The sequence below is a fragment of the Tetranychus urticae genome, chromosome 2 (assembly GCF_039701765.1).
Source record: "Tetranychus urticae isolate SD_2017Ah chromosome 2, NJAU_TeUrti_SD_1.0, whole genome shotgun sequence".
NCBI lineage: Eukaryota > Metazoa > Arthropoda > Arachnida > Trombidiformes > Tetranychidae > Tetranychus > Tetranychus urticae.
The window spans coordinates 18,129,346-18,148,022 of record NC_142959.1 but is presented as its reverse complement, the minus strand read 5'-3'; the positions used below and the strand labels follow the sequence as shown (position 1 = coordinate 18,148,022).

The following is an 18,677-nucleotide window of genomic DNA, read 5'->3' as shown; positions in this document are numbered from 1 at the left end:
TGGAATGATAACGTTCAGCAAAAAGGTAAATTAACTTATCGTAATTTTATTGTTCAAGGTTTTTATTAGCATAAAATATTAAAGTACATAACTCTTATATAACTTGATATAAAATTTTCATTTTAACCCCAAATTATAGTCAATCAATCAACCATTAGATTCATATTGAGTATTGCAAGATTGAGATGAAATTGAGTTTATTGTCTCTTGTCATCCTGATACACCAATAATAGGACATTTTATGTTAACTGATGGTTGAACCTCTTGATGAAGTAGCATGTTTCACTGATTAATTTACAATAATTTGAAACCGTCGAGTTATTGAGCTGCAACCACTGAGGCTAGTGTTGATGGATGCTGACCAGGAAAGAGTTCAGCCAAATGTTGGGTTTAAACATTGACTTGGAAATGAAAATTGTAATTTACTGGTTATTCCGTATTTAGTTAACCACGATTAGATGATAAATTCATTGTTAGACCAATCTTGTCAACAAGCTTGTTGCTCAGTAAAGTTGATTGATCAAATATTAAAACGGTTTGCTTCAGGCAATTACTGTGAACGTCAAATTAAAGATTGCTTCGTTTTCCTTTAATTAGTAATCCTTGATTTCTCCAGAAATCCTGTAATTGAAGAAGTAAAAAATTAAGCAAAATACAGTAATATGTTGAGATGCAGATTAAAGAGGCAAAGGTCATTGGACAGGCAACAGAAAGATCAGTTTATGGATGAGATTAGAGTTTAGGAAATCAAGATGATCCATCATCACTTTGAGTAATTTTTTTGACAATTAATGATGTTCATTGAAATGTAAATGAAAAGTAAATGATATTATGATATTAGACAAAATTAAAAAAAAGATATTTCTGTTGTCTCTTGATGATGCCTTTCAACTTTACTTGTTTTACCTTGTTAAGGTTATAGTCAAAAACTGTGTTGACCAGGTGAGGTGGTACCTCATCTTGATAGGTTGACCCTGAAGTTATTTCAATATAATCACAGTCTGAAGATGCATATCTGCATGAAATAGCAATCAATTGTCCATCAGAGTGTTTCTCTTGGTTATTCAGTTTAACCGTATAAGCCAACAAAGGATGGTAAAATAAAGCATCGCCAGGTTTTAAGGTAATCTTTCGTATCTCTTTACTGCTTGCTTCATCTTTAATCCGTTGTACTTCAGGTATTCTTTCATAAAACATTCGCACCTTGTTACCTTCATCATCCGAATAAATAGTTTCAAGATAGCCTGTTCGATGACTTCCGGGTATGACCATGTATTGAACAGAGTTGCTTTGAGAAGCGTCCATTTCAATACCACAAGATTCAAGGGCTATCCATACACTAACAATACGATCAGCAGGACGAAAAGGTAAGCAATGAAGATCTCGCTGGAAACAATTTGATTGTAAATCCGAATAAATATAATCGTAAATGGGTGAACAAGTCATAGCCATTAAATTGTTGCCACAAAATGCTGATGCATAACGGGAAATCTGAAAGTAATCAAAGAAACCAGATTAGTATTTGATTTTCATAATAAGGGTAAAAATGATTTTACACATTTTGTAGTCTTGCTATCTACCAAGCTTGGTTGAAACGGATTAACATTGAAAACAGTTGCTTGATTTACTTTTCATTTGTTCAGACTTTTACAACCAAAATCCAACCTAATTATTGACAATTGAGGATGAATATTTAAAATTGTAAATGAAGATAAATAATTGTTGCAAATTTATCCTACAATTATTAAACAGCTATCTTTGACTAGTCATTTACAAATGACAAAATTAACTCAAGTTGATCTTGAACTGTTTGCCGTTTAATCCGTTCCAGTCCAAATGCAATGATCCTCTAAGACTTGTATAAGTGAATCTGAGGGAAGAGGGAAAAGGTAATGAGAAAGGTTGATCAGGCAATAAAAAACTTTGTCCCTCCAAATGAAAAGGGCTTGAATAATTAAATGGATTGACTGGAAAATATTGAAAACAAAATAAGATGATGACAATAACAATGCAGAGTGGTTAACGTAAAGGCAAAGTGGTATAAGAGCAACTCAAAGACTGTTTGCCTGCTGAAAGTGACAATCGATTGGATGCTCGATCGAGCGATAACCTTTTATGAATGTTTCGTTTGCCCTGATTATCATTCAATCTCACCCTTTTTCGCCTAAATTGCTTCTCTACTTTTCCTGATTACCAGCTTTGAGACGACAAGTTAAACCATTGAACCAGAAAACAACAACACGAAATTAATTTAAACTGAACATCTAGAGGAAAAATGATCTGATTCAACCTGTTGAAAAACTGAATGGAAAATTACTCGGACAGTGGGATAATATACATTTTAAAATACAGTTTCATGTAATTCATGATGTCAATTAAAACTAGAAATATTCCACAAGGTTAGCTTGATTCAACTTGATATTTGCAAGACTCGCTATAAACTGATCCAGACTGACACTGTAAATGAAGGTAAATGGCTTTAAAGCAACCTTGCATTGATTTTAAACTAGAATCAAGTAATCACATTAAATGGCTAATTCTGTACTCCAATCTGATAAAGAGTTTTGATTGAAACTTTCATTTCCCAAATTGACATTGCATTTGGACCAAGCTTCATATGGACTTGTTCAACACGTTTAAAATGTAACCAGTTCCAGGAGAAGGTTGCTAATTTATTGATTGCTGGCAGAAGACTAAATATTGTAGAGTAATTGTAAATGTTCATAATCGGGTCCACAACTTACTCGAGGTGAGCTAATTAATGCTTTTAGGGTTTCATTTGTTAAAGCCGAGTTTATTGATGGCTCCGATGACCTGGCTTTACTTTCCAGGTTGCTCACAATCTTGCCTATCATATTGGCGGGGATTAAATTTTTTACAATCAGGAATCCATTGTCTTCATAAAAATCTCTTTCCCGCACATTCAACATGTAATAGCTTCCTGGCCTTGGTTCAGCTGTGTAACGATACTTTTTTGGCCAATAAACCTTTGGGTCAATCTATCAATAAAGAGAAGGAAAAAAATATGAATAATTAAAAAAACTGGTATCAAGTTGTTAAATTCAATTGTTGTGAAAGGTCAAATTTCAGGATGATTAGTTAATTTCAAATGTTCCGTAAAGTAAAAATGATAAATAATCATAATAATGGTGAAAAAATTTAACTCAGACAAGCTAATAACAGTTGACCTTTATGGTTCCATCCAGACAAAACAAAAAGTCAGACCAGTTTGAGAAAAAGGAAAGTTTTGGTCAAAAAAAGGTCTCAAATAAGGAACAATAGATTGATTATTAAGAAATAGAAAAATGGGAAACTTGAATATGGACATAGAATCAGAATACGGGGAATTCTGAGTCTACCATGTCTTGTGCCTTGAAGATGTTTAAGGCAAAAGGAATCAAAAGAAAAAACAAATTAGCGGAAACCCTGAAATATCGCGTAAACGGAATACGAATTACCTTTAAGCTGAGCTTGACTACAGTGTAAATTTATCACTACATGTTGATTTATTTGGACATTTAGACCCAGTAAAAGCAAATAATAATTAATAATCGACTAACCTGAAGCACGTCCAACCAATTTGCTGGTTTTTTCTTGCTCTTTGTTTGCTCTTGATCATCTGTTGCTGAGCCTGTGTCATGTTTTGATTGGGTTAGTGTTGTTGCTGTTGTGGTTAATGATGATTGGGGCGATTTAAAAGATCCATCAAATCCAATTCTTGTTTCATCATTGCCATTGTTGTAGATAAGTCGAGCTCTTTCAATAGAAGAAACAGATTTCGTCGAGTCAAAACTATTGTTTCCTCGGTCAAACTGATTTGCAGCAATATCAGAAGACATTTTCAATTTTAAAAAATGATTCTGGATTCACAATAAAACAAAAATAACTGTTACAACAGTCGATGAAAAAGTACACAAAATAAAAGGAAAGTTTAAAGTGTAAGTAGCTTGAACTACACTTGAAAAGAGTGGCTCATTTGTTGATTGAAACACCGTTGTCTATACCATCAACAAGTTGTTGATCATGTTTCTTTTGCTTTTCACTCCTACTTTATATCATTAAAAGTGTTACCCAAACTGCTACCGTTAAGTGATCAAAACTCAACTTAATCACATTGAATCCTTTTTTAAATCCAGTCCAATAAGGCGATTCATACTAGGTGTTCAAACGGGTAGGTCAAAAAGTAAACGGTTATATCTTTAGAACGGATTTGTTTATTGATCTGAAAATTTGTATTTAAATAGATTTTCATCAGGAATTAACGATATGTATGCTCGAAATACCTTCACCTTTTTACAATTAACGCTATCAGACGATTTTCAAAAATACAGCTGTAAATTTTTGACAAGTTTCCATTGAAATGTTATAATCCCATTATAAACTGCTTTTTCGAGTCGGGTGAGCGCTTTTGAGTCGCTTCTAAATACTCTGTCTTTTAGACATTCTCAAATTCCTTGTGAAGCTTATTAATATAAAATTAAAATGACCGCGATCGTGTACCTATTTCTCGAGATATAAAGCCCTAAAGTTTAACCTACCCGTTTGAACATCTCGTATGTGCATAATAAAGAAATGCATGATATTTTTGTGTGAAAATTGCGACTAGAACATAAAGATGAATGTCAAGATTGAACTACACTCACGAAGGATAGTAAGAATTGGCTAAATATTAACTTACTTTTAATTCCAATCCATGTCTGAATTGTTGCCCTTCGCCATATTGATAAAAATTATTGGAAATCGGATTACGGTGACATTATTAACCTTCTAATGACTATTATAAAGTCGTTTTTTGATTCTGTCATGTTATTTCAATGTAAGAAATACGAAGGCTTTTTTGTCTTTCATGTTATGTTGTGTTTTGATTTTTAGCTCTTTACAGTAGCATGAATGATCTCCGAATCCGCCATTACCATTTTATGGCTAAATGTAAAATTGTCGATTAGATTCTGTTGAAATTTCACCTTTTTGCTCATCTTTCAAGATGTTTTGATTTCATTTTGGTATGATTATTCAATGTACTCGAAGGATAATATTTTAAAGTTATCCTCTTTATGAATTTTGCTTTTTTATAAATAGACTGTAAATGTTGAGAAGATATCAATACACTATTATCAATTTGATGGGAGATTTTCAATAATTAATGTTAAAGTAATTAATGTTGAGGAAAAGTTGCTCTGTTTTGTATTACATTTTGTAATATTAACAGTAAATGTTGAAAAAATGATCGTTTGTTTTTACACAATTTATATTAAGCGCTTTGTATTTGACATACAATTTTGGTCGAACAGCGTCATCTTTAGGTATTTTTTTCAGATAAATATTTTGTTTGATTAGGCAATGTTTTGGTTTAAATAGCTTAAATGTTTAACAGTTAATTATTTTTGAATATAATTTGTCTTCTATGATTGAATTGATTAATCATGTCAACTAATGAACAGACTGTAAGAAGTTATGGCGATGCTGGGAGTACTTTTAATGATGATGAAAAGGTTGAACAATTTACTACAAAAGATATCGATATTGACAGAAAACTTACATTGGAAGAAGATCCTGTAAATAAAATTGAGGTACAGGTTAGAGGTAAGTGACAATTCGAATTTAATCGACTTAAGATTTGCTATTTGCTCTTTTCAATTTGTTCATTTTATTCTTTTGTTAGGTCCTGATGAAAATGTTGATGGCACCCAACAGCAGGAACGAAACAACATTCAGTACCTAAATTATCAATCCGAGTTACAGATGCCGCATATAATGCAGTTGATTCAAAAAGATTTGTCTGAACCTTATTCAATCTACACATACCGTTACTTTATTCACAATTGGCCGCAATTATGTTTTCTGGTAAGTGATTTGAATCATTAATTAAGATAGTTAAACCAAGATAAATCAAACAGTTTATCCTTTTAATTTTTCAGGCTGTTCTTAAAGATAAAGTTGTTGGTGCAATTGTTTGCAAACTGGATCTTCATAAAAAATCAGTTCGACGTGGTTATATTGCTATGTTAGCAGTAGACGAAAATTATAGAAACAGAAGAATCGGATCTGGATTGGTTTCATTGGCTATTGAAGCAATGTCGTTAGATGAAGCAGATGAAGTAGTTCTGGAAACAGAAATAACTAACAAGCCGGCTCTTAATCTTTATGAAAATTTAGGATTTGTACGTGATAAGAGGCTATTCAGATATTATTTGAATGGAGTTGATGCCCTTAGATTAAAACTATGGTTGAAATAGATCAAATAAACAGTGATGATTCTCTACTATTAAGAAACTATTTTCACAAGTTGAATTATTTTTACGCATTCGTTGCCGAGAGAAATCACTGGAATGATATTTTATGATGGAGGACCTACTGTTAAATGTGATAACACAACCAACTGTTAATTCGTCAGTGAATAAGATTTACATCAACAGCTTTACTAGCACCAATCTTCTATTAGCTTGTCCCTCAGTGATGATGAACACAAAGGCTGAAAAGAGAACTGTTTGCTGGTTAAATTGGCTAGTCAAAGAAGGAAGTCTTTTTGGGCAATTATCTGGTTATAGATCATCTTTTGGATAAGTGTTACTTCTCATCACTATTCATTTTCATGGCACTCAGATAATAGCTTTTTCCGAATCAGTCAACATCAGATAATATCCTTCCAAATAAAATCGTCCAAAGAATAATTTTAAACAATCATAATCCTAAATGGTGATAAATTTTGTTGAAAATATTCTTATAAAAAGTCACATTGTAATTATGAAAAGATTTTAATTTGTCAATGTCGATTTGATGTTTTGTAGACCAAACTGAAACTTAACATGCATTTACACACAAGATTTAGAATACTAAAAATTATTTTATTTATTTAACAAATCATTTTCATAATCCCGACAATCTCTTTTTTCAGTATATTTAACATTTTTCTTTTGAGTTTTCAAAATCAACTTTCTAGGTTCGATAATATTACGTTTTTGTAAACTTTTCAATCTATCTTCAAACAAATCACCTTCAGTTTTTACCAATCTTAGTCGATCCGCAAGTTCTCCAGGTAGGCTCACAGGTATATCTGGATCTTCGTATTTATGTGGACCTAAACGAGCTGGTTTACAAAGTTTCTCTTCAAATTTTTTCTGATGAATTTCCATGTTTTTCTTATGCTTTTCTTCACCAGCAGCAATTTCTTTCTTGATTCTCTTTAGTTGATAGATTTTATTTTCTTTCTTCTTTTTCTCTTTCTCTTCCCTAATTGCCTTTTCTCGCATTTTAGCAAGCATTTCTCTTCGTCTTTTAGATTTTGATTTACGGTCTTCGGCTCTAATTACTTTTTTGGGATTGGCAAGATCAGGATCTTCAGCAACAATTTCATCGTCATCTTTTTCTTGATCATCCTCATTTGCGACTGGCAGTCCTGCAGACATCTCTTCAAGCCATTCTTTTTGCATTTGAGACTGAGTTTTTTTGGTAACACCACCATGGAGTAATCTTTGAATCTTTTCGTCCTTCTTCAACTTTTTCAATTCAACTTCAGCAGCTTTTTTGATAAGATCTTGATGATCTTCAATAGCTGGATTTATCGAAGTTCCTGGGTGAGGTAACTCCAAAGCTGGTAAAACTGATTTAAGTTTAAGTCTTGTCTTTCTTTCCGCTTTTGTCGGTGTTCCAGACCAAATATCTCCAACTTTCAAATCAGTCCATTTTTCCTTCTTTTTCTTTATTGATTTGCCGTATGTCTTGGGTTTTACTTTTTTTTCCGGCTGAGCAGGGTTTTTGAATACAACCACAGGAGGAACTCTAGATGATGGAACTAATGATTTATATGCTTTGATATTCTTCGCTAAATCCTTGGTTTGCTTAAGCTTTTTAAGAACTTTTCCTTTTTTCACTCCATTTAAAACAGGTTCGATTTCTGCTTCTTTATCAATTTTAAAAGCAGGTTCATCTAGAGGTTGCCTGTTGAGAAAAATAAAATAAATTAGAAAATGAAAAGACAAAAACAATCTAATAAGTCAAAACTTACCCAACTCTTTCTTTCAGACGAACATCTTCATAAAATGTATCAATTTCATCTATATTAACTTTTTTCCAGCCTTTTCGTCGGCTTTTGGCAAATTTTGGTTTTTTGGAAGCAACCATGTTGAAAACACGTGGAATGGGGTAGGCCTCAGAAACAACTTGAAACAAGTAGAGTAGATATTGAAGGGTAAACGTTATTTTACCCTCTTTTTAGATGTTGGATGGATCCACAGTTAACGAGGAACAATCTGGGATAGAATAATAGATAGACAATAGATAATTAATCATTCAATTAATTAAAATTCTGACGATAATTATCACAGATTGAACTTCACAGCGTAAACCAAACATATGATAGTTTTGAACTGCCATCTATTAGAGTTTTGCTGGACTGCAACGTAAACACAGAAACAGTGATGAAAGCAAGCATTACTTATCAAATTTTGTTAACATTGTTAAGCGTGAAGTGCAATTTGTTGATTATCGCTTCCACCTGTGATTTAAAACTAGTTGATTTAAGATGTTTGATTGTTTTTTATTCAATTCTGTATTAATGTAACAATTAAGTTGCAATTCGCATAACTCAAATACCTACAAATTGGAGTGATGGCTAATTGAAGAAAACGCCATTATTACAGTAATTAAGGTATGGTTATATAATTTTATTTCAATTACAGGTATCACCCATTTTAAGAAAAATTGTAGATGTTCAATATTTTGTATATAAAACTGAAACTAACATTTCAATCAATCACGCATTTAAAAGTACTGCTAGTTACTTTTAATAGTGTAAAATATCTGACATTTTATACCTACCGTTCGCTTGACCTTAATATGGGTTAACCAGTTGTTTCTATTGTTTCTCAAATTGATGTCTAATCAATGTATACAGATTATAAATTGTTCTAATCCATTCTTTTTCTTTTCACAGCATTTTTTACTTATCTTTTAAATTCCTGATCTCACCTGATTCATCGTAACGACATGAGGGAATCAAAGGTAGCCTCTGAAATTCATAAAGAGACTCCGGCTTCTGAAGATTTATTATCTTGGTGTATCAACATAACCAATGAAATTTATGGGTTGAATGTTGCTGACTTGACAACATCATGGAAAAATGGAATGGCTTTTTGTGCATTGATCCACAATTTCCGCCCTGATTTGATTGATTACTATAAACTCAACCCAGAGGATAGTAAAACTAATTTAAAAACAGCTTTCGACGCTATTAGAAGACTTGGTATTCCAAATATAATGAACTCAGAAGATTTAATGATTCTCGACATTCCAGACAAGCTATCCGTTATGACAATCTTACATCAAATTCGAGCTTATTTTATGCGCAAAGAAAGAAAAGGTAGAGGTCTCATGTGGGACTGTGACGACATGTTCGATGATTTTGACAGTGATGGTGAAAGTAGCTCGCTATTTGCATCTATCGATCAGCAACTAATGGACTGGCCTAGTAAAAAAGTCAACAACCTCGCTCCTTTAGTTCCTCTTACAAGCCAATTCTTGCTGGATGGAGATAACAGGGTAAAAACAAACGAACATCTAAAACTTTTAGAAAAAATTAATCAGCCGCCAAATCAGTCTTCACGACTATCCATTGACAGCTCAAAATCAGGCGAACAGTTGAATGGACTCAGTCCAGCCATTAAACCTGGTTCTGATAAGAAGCAAAATACGTTTTCCCAGTCGTCACGGTCTATAAATTTAAAATCGGAATCATTTGAATCATCTAAATTAAATACTCAATCATCAAATGATACTCCTCAAAAAGGGAAGAAACAATTGATGACTCGTAAACAGTTGATGAATCCATTCGATTCTGATAGTGATGAGGAAAAAAAGCCCAAAGGAAAATTATGTAAGTTTAACAGGTTCGATCTTTTCTTGCTATTTCATGATAAAACTAATCTCTTTCATCTGCCTTTTTGCTTATAGCTCATAGACGAGAGTCGAATTTATCCGAATTTTTAAACGGTTCTCCTAATGATATTTTGGATCTCGCAACTAATCTTAATGAAACCACAGATTCTCTGACTGGTGTTACACTATCGTCCCCAACCTCCGATCCGTCCTCAGCAACTTCGTCTTCAACGACACCATCAACATCAACCACACCTTCCATGTCAACTTCATCATCATCATATTCAAATAATTTAAGCGACACATCATCAAAGGCTTGCCATTCAATCAATCCAGAACCAATTCGTAGACCTGAAATTGTCGAATTAGCTCCTGGACTGTTAGATGTTTCGCCGAAAAAAATTTCTCCGTTCCAACGAGCTCGAGCAATGCCAGCATACCGTTCTTTGCGACTTGACAGCAAAAGACAAGTAAATCTCACTATCAAATGATAGTTTTTAAACATGAAAAACTTACTTTCTACTTTTTTCCATCTCTTATTTAGACCAATCCTGATCGCCGAGAACAATTACATGAAAGAGCAAGACAATTGATTGAGGAAACAAGGCAGAAAAAACTAGCAAATAAAGAAGCTCAGGACGCAGCTACAGACGAAGAACGTAGACGCCAGTTGAGAGAAAAGGCTAAAAAATTGTTGTCCGATCAAATCAGTAAAATGATTAAAGAGAAAAGTCCAATTGAACCTCGAAACATGGAAGAAGCTATTCGTGATCTTACCTTGAGTGAATCTAAAAAAACTTCAAATCAACCCTCTACATTCCGGCAAAATAAAAAGATGCCTTCCAAATTTCAATCCAATAATGAATCAAGTAAGAGCAGCTAAACCAACAATTGCCCCTTTCCATTTTAAACAATTGACCTTTTTCGTTTTTTTCAGATAATCCTAAAAGTCCAAACAAATCTTATGTCGATATGGAACTAATGATATTAGAAAAGGAACAGTCAAAAATTAATAAAGAGGCAGCAATTATCGAAGAAAAACTGAGGCTAATAATGAAAAATGGTAAGTTATCGTTAAATCAATTCCATAAGTGTTGAGCGCAATCAAATGCAATTAGGTGAAAGCAAAACAAGATTAAAAACAGTTTTATCATATTATCGGCACATTGGTGGACATTAATTAGGAGGCTGTTTTGAGGAGGAAAATTAATATTATTATTTATCATCATCAATGACTTCTTCTAACCATCAATATTAATAAGTAACCTAACCTTTTATGGTTCTTCATTTGTATTGTCTCTTTGAAGCCCTTCACTGAAGACATTGAAGAGTCACAAGAAAATCAACAAAATTCACTTCTTTTACCTTTTCCTCGTTCTCATCCTCATTGAAACCATTTAGATAGGTAAATAATACATTCACAGTTGACTATTATTATCCAACAGGGTTGGGTTTTTTTTGGTTTGTTACAAGACAAAACTTGGACCTAACTTTAAAGTCAATTTCAATTGTAGTTGAGTTTCCGCAAAGTGAAGCAAAATGAAAGCTTACCTATGGATTCATTCAGAGACAGATCATTTGTTGGGCTTCAAAAGCACTGTATCATATTCAGAGTCCCAACTAATTACCTAACATACATTTTTTTCCTTCAAATTTATCCTTTTCCAACCTTCAACCATCAATATTCAATTTAAAGTCAATACAACATCTAAACGTAACAATTTATCTTTTCACTTTCAATCAACTTGCCAAAACAATCTCAACCTTTTATCCATACCAATAGATGGAACCTTTGTCTTGGTAAATCTTTTTCCCATTGAAAGTTGATTGTAAATTTGCTATTAAACCAGAACGAGTTTCAAAGTAAATCAAATGATTTTCACTGACCAATAGACTTTTTAACAACACCAGAACCCAAAAATTTAACCTTATGCTCAAACAAATTACCAATTGTTTGGTTAATGATTAGCCATTAAATGATTGAAACAATTACATTTGATTATTGGGAATTTGCATTTGAGTTAATAATTGATGAAAAGTCGTCGACTCAGACTTTGGGTAGACATGATTTGTATCATTTAGTGCATTAACATTGATGCGATTTAATTTAATCTCAAGATTAAACCTAAAAAGGAGAAAGATAAACACGAGGAGAAAAAGAAAGGAAAAACTAAGAGAAGATGAAAAGATGAGAAGCAACATTGATGAGAATGAATCAGATAAAGAAACTTGTTGTTCACCCTTGGGTGTAAATCTCATGTATATATTTTTACCTAATATCAATAACAATGATAATAATGATAATGATGATACTCATTGATACCAAATAGCGCAAAATGTTTCAAACTGTTCCTACTGTTCAACATTATCATGACAACAGTTGCAACAACAAAACTGTATTACAAGAGAGTTTATCATTTTTGTACATTCCAACATGATCAATATCAATGTTACATTGTGAAGATGATGAAGACAAGAATGAACAACCAAAAAAAAAGTAAAGATTAAAAGGTCAGATAGAGTCTGACAAGAGATGGATCCTGACGATGATGAGCATGAAAATGTACAAGTAACACTATATCTGACCATTTTATAAAGCGTAATGTTAACTACTATGTGTATGTTTGATGGTTTTAAGGCTCATAAAAATTAAGACTTAAATTGGTCTCATTTATCTATTGATGTTGACTTCACTCTTACCTTTTTTTTCATGATTCTTAATACCAATGACATCCAATAATTGAAGTCATAAAAAGCATCATCTCATCATTATTATCATGTAAAGGGAATGGAGAGATGAAAATGGTTGAAGCAAAAAAGTTGATATAAAACAACAAGAAAAGTCAAACACTTTTCCAACTAATGGATCTGGTAAAAATGCAAATAACACCAATAATAATGATGTTAATAATGATAATAATAACAAGACTGATGAATAATAATGAAAATAATAATTATTGTTGTAGAGCTAACAATACAAGCAAAAGGTAAAAAAAAGGTAAACCATGTATTTAATGTAAAAGCATACCAACTAATCATCATTATACAATGAGCTAAAATAACTATAATAAAGTAATAACACCTTAAAATTGATTACTTTTTGCTCGCTCTTCATCTACCTTTACATCTTGAATAATATTATCTGGTCAATGAAGGTAATTTGTACAATTTAACTGCCCTTTCATTACACACTTTGAGTTTGTCCTGAAAGTGCTGGATAGAGAAACACAATAATAACACCAAAAAATCACCGCAACTAACATCTAAGAATACAATCAATTTTTCTTCTCCTTAACTTGTTTGCTTTCACCAATTTAGCTCAACAAATTGTGTATTCATTTAACTATCATTTACTAATCTATCAAACTAATTCAATTTTACAATTTACGCTCTTCTTTCATCTTTTTTTTTATTTTCGTCCATTAGGAGGTAACAGTGCACTGGAAGAGGAACGATGCATTCGTAAATGGTTTATCCTGGTTAATAAAAAGAATGAAATTCTTCGTCGTCAGATGAAACTCAATATTCTGTAAGTTACATTATTGCAATTTGTTTTTGTGATGCAATGTTCAAATCTATTTACAACTTGAAACTTGATTGAACACCTGAAACAATTGATTTTCAGGCTTGAAATTGATTTTATTATTTAACTGTTCAAGGGTTCACTTGATGAACATTATCGGGTTATTTTGCATTTTTATAGAATCGATGGAAACTCTTTGATCAATGATGAATGTTCAATTCTGAAGATTTTTTTCTTTAATTTTTTTTCGATTTTTTGTTCTTTTTTGAAGAATAAGAATTGGAATTCTTGACGATTGTTTGATACTTGGATTGTTCATTGAAACTTATACTGACATCATTCTAATTGAGTTAATTTGAAACTAATCTATTGATTAGATTCAAGTGTAATTTGATTTTTTGCCTCATTTTTATTATAAAAGTGGATTCTTTTTTTGTTTATAATCTAATCATGTTATCAAATAATTTACAGTTGATTGAAATCTCATCTTATCTGTAAATGCTCTAAACTTGTGTTACCTTTACATTTGCTTGTTATCATGGTAAATGCTGCAAGAAGAAAAAGTAAAAATAAAAGCGATCATGTCAAATGATGTGATTGTTATTAAAGAGGGAAAAAAGATGAAGAGAAAGATGATGGTTGAAAGATTTTGTTTGTGAGTTATAATTGATCGGTTTGTGATGATGATAATGATTCCTGATGAGTTTATCCGTCCAACAGAATCAAATGAAAGTTGAATGGGCTGATGAGGTGAAGTCGAAGGACGCGAGACCAAAAAAAATTCAACATTATCCTAATATTTTTCAGATCTCACGCAGAGTTTCAGATGAAAATTACTGATAATCACAGTAAAAAAGAAGAAGAAGAAGAAAGAAGAAGAAAAAGTGGATGATGAGTCCAACAATTTGAAAGAAGTAAAATATTCCTCTTCAACTGATAACCATCGTCAATATTAGTTTCAACCTCATGATTAACTAATTTTCATTTGAAATCAAGAGCCAAATGTAAACTCATTTTTTTCATTGCAATTTCACTCAACACTATCTTCAAGTCCAACAAAAACTAGTGTTCACTTAATCTGACCACACTTATGGACACTATCAGATTATATGCACCATCAAGTCAACAAATTGGCCCGACTTTGCACTCAATAAATAGTCAAGATTCATAAATTCAGAGAATCCGCTAATCCACCAAAATTGGTCAACTTTAAGTTCACAAATTTAAAGCCGAGACTAAAAGCAATTGTTAAGATCAGTGACAAGTTGAATCGATTGCATCGTTAGATAGCATCTCTTAATCAATGGCAATTAACAGCAATTTAATAAAATCTTTTGTGAAATCTTTTTCGTTTGAAAAGCGAATCGTTAAGAACTGAAAATTGCATTTTTACCTGTTAGACTTGCATATTGAAACTATATTTTTTGGTCTCTTTTTCAAAATCGATTAAAGATTGACAGAAATTGCATATTTTTGTGAGATTTGAGTTCATCTGACCAAGCAATTTGAACTCGAATGCAAACCTTAAAGATTCAACGATTTTTTTTCGCAATTTTTCCAATTTTTCGGTTTTATCTTTTGATGCTATTTTGGGTTTGATTTAAGTATTGGATCGAAGTGAAAAGATTGAAATGAGCATTTATCATACTTGTAATGATGCTATAGAATTGCATTGAAATGCATATTTTTGTCCAATTGTTTTTGATTATTCAATGTGGACTCGAGTTTCATTGTTGATTATGAATGTATGAAGAATATAAAAAAACTCAATATTCACCATTATTCCAGTTGTGTATTATGATCCATTGAGGGTCATGATCCTTTACCTTATAGCTTTTCATGCAGACATTCATATTATATTTATGAAAAGACTTTAATATCAACTTGAAATTTAAATGTATAACAATGGAAATGAAAGAGATAGACTTATAATACATAATAGGTTAACAAGAGGCGTGAGGTAAGACATAAATTGGAATTGACAAGAAAAATGAAGAAGAAGAAGAAAAGAGAAGAAAAGAGGAAAAAAAAAGTTAAAAAGAAAGTGAATAGACCATTTTGATGATCACAATCATCATCCATCGTCACCATCATCATACATTACACCGTCGTTGTTGGTCGCTGTCATGAGCAACATTTGCAAGAAGAAGGCAAAAAAACTTGAATCTAAAAGTCGAAAGGAAGGCAAAAAAAAAATGTGAACAAATGACAAGAATAGAAATATTGGCTTAAATGTTTACATTGCAGGTTAGAAAAGGCTTCTTTCAATAATTCATTGTATACTTTTGTCTTGGTCAGTCTCAAGGTGGACATTCCTGGTGAACATTGACACTGATATTAGGGTCAAACCAAAATAAACATTTCGCACCTCATTCCTTCACCTTGACCCCACTCTCTCTATCCATATTGATGACCATAAAAATTGATTTTGATATTCATTCCAACATTAGTCTTGTCCAATAATTACAATAATAATACGAGAATAATGTTAATCACTGGTTATCATTGAGAGGCCAAATGTATATCAAAAGAAGTAAATTTAAAACATTTTACTCTTTTCATTTTTTTGCTCAACTTTTATTTCGGTGAAAATGAAAACGTAGCCCGGGCTATGTAAACATTTGAACCAAATAAAAATGGCTTAAGAGAGTTGTATATTGATATTTATATTGTAAGAAGTATTTACATGATGTAAGCTTAAGGTTGAACCTAAAAAAAGAGGAACCATCAAAAATAATAATCGGCCTTAGATTCGCTCATTAAATTTACAATGGACTTTCTCTCTTGGTCGTCTCTTGCTTTCTTGGTCAATGTTTACTTTCTCGCTTTCTCAATGGTCTTCTCTATTTAAATTTTGGGTCATCGTCTTATTTCGTGTTATATTGACTGGACAACATTTTTCTTCATCCCTTTACACAATAGGTAAATGAGCAAAAAGAAAAGAAAGTTGAACAAAAATTGAAATTCATCAACTTCTCTCATCATTATACCTTTGTTGTTATGCAGTTATGTTCAACTATTCAAAATGCATATTGACTCGACTCTATTTTTTGTGTCCTCATGTTTGCTTGAAATTTTTCACGTTTACTTCAATTCGTTGCATCGAGCAATCAAAACCATTTAGCCACCATTAACCATGATTCAGTTAGCATCTTGTTTCTTTCAAACTCCCTACTGCTTTTGTTTTCATCCTCGCTCTTCTCATCTTTAGAAAGATACAATTTCCAATTGGAATGTTGAAGTTGCTCTTTTTTTTCATTTATCTTCTTCTTCAGTTTCTTTTGCTTCTGACTTTTTGTGGGAATTGAAGAGGGTGACTTATAGAGTATTTGTGTGAAATAAATACGTTTTTTCAGTCATCATTATTTATCATGAATGTCGCTGAAATATTGTCCTGCTATTAACGAACAATCATCAATTACATTCTCACCGGTGGATGAGAAAGAGAGTGATGAGTGAAGAAAAGGTCACCCACCGGTTAGCCTATCTTGATCATCTTTCTTTCATCTTGTGGTTCAACAATTAATTTTTTTCCTTCTCCAGTATCAATTTACTTTGCAATATTTTCAATATGACAATTCATTTTATCTCTTTCATCAAAATGTAAAAAAGCAACAAACATTTACATCCAGATGCCGTTATTGGCATTTGATTGACTGTCATTTTGGTTTACAAATTTTGATTGTTTTCAATGCGTTATTTTGCTCAATCATTTTAACATTGAAATTGATGAGTTTAAAGTGAGACAAGATTCACAATGATTATGTGATTTAATGACTAAAATTGATTTGATCCTAATAAACATTTCATTTATTTTACCAACATTAACTCGTAAGTCAACACAAACTCAAAGGTTAAAACTCACTGATTTGCTTGACTCAAGGCACAATCCGATTAATATTATAACAAAGAAACTTTTTAAATCCTAAAACAGCTGTACTTCTAACAAGGCCATTTACTAGATTAACTAGAATCAATCCAACGAAGCGCATAACGTCTGGATAAAGGCTCATTAGCACCTTTTCAATTTTCAGCACAAAAACTCAACTCAAATATTTACAGTTACTCAAAACATCCAAACCAACTCAAACTTTTTCATCATAACAAGTTTCCCTTTACGAGTTTACCCAAACCAAAATTACTAAAAATCAAGATCACCATGAAACTGGAACTAAACCTAAGTACAGTGTTAATGATGGAATTGAACAAATATCATGAAAAAAAGTCCCATAAAATAAAGCTAAGCATTTTCAATGCATTTCCTATGGAAACCTGATTTCTCAATTTTTGGACAGTTTTCTAATTATTTTGACTTCGATTGTTTGAATCAAATAATTTTACAGAAAAGCGAAATTTTGTAAATAAAAATCGTGAAATGGTCTTAGTAGTTGTAAAGCAATTAGCAAATGTGCAATTCAATGTTCTTCCCCGATAAAGTTTACAAAAGTTTTGGTGATTCCAAAGCGACAATGAATTTCTCTTGAATGTCAAAACTATCAAAGACTTGTCTTTACCTGACCAACTTGATCGAATCTTGACTTTGATATGAAACTCAACGTCAACGATTAACTTACAAATGATTGAAAACAGTGTTTCCATTTATTAATTTACCTTGAGTTTGATATTTTAAGCTGAAACATTCCTGCAAGCCTTCAATTGTTCACAATTTGCAGTTTCACAGTTAACCAAATCTCGTGATTTAAACATCATGATTTACCTTTGAGCACATTTGATACGTTTATATATTGAAATAATAGGCTGATCCAACTTGCTGTTGGTGGCCGAGTAAAAAAGTGTAATATTAAATTACATTGTTATCAAATTAAGTGAATGTATATTGTTATTGAAGTGGAATGGTGATAATGATAATAATTTATATGTCATACACAAGCTGCATGGTGGCCAATGATGATAATAATTAAGTTGATTCTTGAAGGGAAAAAGACTTCTAATGTTGTCTCCCGTTGAGCATTTCAATGGATGTAAAATGAAGTGAAAAAAGATGACAGAAGCAACCTTACAATTGGATATACCTTTACATAACCTAAACAGTTACAAGTTGAGTTTATAAAAAAAAGAGGTTTACTTGTTAAATTAACTACACATTATTGTAAATTGTGTTAAAGTTAATAAAATGATAATAAAATGAAATGATAAGTGAATTATCCATAGACGGTCGGGGTTCTAATGTAATGAGTCTCTAATAGTTTTTGATTCGCAAATTTGCTCCAACAAAAAGGTAAAAGTTGAATAATAAGGTGAGCCAATAGTACATGAAGAC

The 18,677-nt window shown here is 31.9% G+C and overlaps 4 protein-coding genes across 13 annotated transcripts in view; 2 read left to right on the top strand and 2 right to left on the bottom strand.

Moving 5' to 3' along the window:
• Positions 1–26: 26 nt before the first annotated feature.
• Positions 27–4,081, bottom strand: LOC107366879 (phytanoyl-CoA dioxygenase, peroxisomal-like). Its single transcript, XM_015934523.3, has 4 exons — positions 3,561–4,081; positions 2,745–2,999; positions 907–1,491; positions 27–621 (listed from the first exon to the last, which is right to left on the bottom strand). The coding sequence occupies exons 1-4, from the start codon at positions 3,837–3,839 to the stop codon at positions 568–570; spliced, it is 1,173 nt and encodes a 390-aa protein (XP_015790009.1). The 5' UTR covers positions 3,840–4,081; the 3' UTR covers positions 27–567.
• A 1,242-nt stretch (positions 4,082–5,323) lies between these two features.
• LOC107366774 (N-alpha-acetyltransferase 30) lies at positions 5,324–6,882 on the top strand. Its single transcript, XM_015934410.3, has 3 exons — positions 5,324–5,583; positions 5,663–5,844; positions 5,919–6,882. Exons 1-3 carry the CDS (start codon positions 5,424–5,426, stop codon positions 6,234–6,236), a joined length of 660 nt encoding a protein of 219 aa, XP_015789896.1. The 5' UTR covers positions 5,324–5,423; the 3' UTR covers positions 6,237–6,882.
• Positions 6,825–8,343, bottom strand: LOC107366773 (ribosome biogenesis factor Nop53). The gene is made up of 2 exons (XM_015934409.3): positions 8,006–8,343; positions 6,825–7,938 (listed from the first exon to the last, which is right to left on the bottom strand). Exons 1-2 carry the CDS (start codon positions 8,119–8,121, stop codon positions 6,846–6,848), a joined length of 1,209 nt encoding a protein of 402 aa, XP_015789895.1. The 5' UTR covers positions 8,122–8,343; the 3' UTR covers positions 6,825–6,845.
• Positions 8,344–8,413: 70 nt separating this feature from the next.
• The window catches only part of LOC107366771 (Eps15 homology domain containing protein-binding protein 1), a 54,373-nt gene continuing 44,109 nt past the window's right edge, over positions 8,414–18,677 (top strand). For 9 of the 10 annotated variants that reach the window (XR_016199362.1, XM_089268508.1, XM_089268511.1 and 6 more), the window contains exons 1-6: positions 8,414–8,647; positions 8,933–9,871; positions 9,949–10,343; positions 10,418–10,742; positions 10,811–10,936; positions 13,300–13,402. Coding sequence is in view for 9 of the 10 variants with exons in the window: in XM_089268508.1 (XP_089124634.1) it covers positions 8,986–9,871; positions 9,949–10,343; positions 10,418–10,742; positions 10,811–10,936; positions 13,300–13,402 (1,835 nt within the window). In the remaining variant the exon portion in view is untranslated. The remainder of the gene's footprint in view (positions 8,648–8,932; positions 9,872–9,948; positions 10,344–10,417; positions 10,743–10,810; positions 10,937–13,299; positions 13,403–18,677) is intronic. The other variant, XM_015934404.3, reaches the window with a different exon arrangement.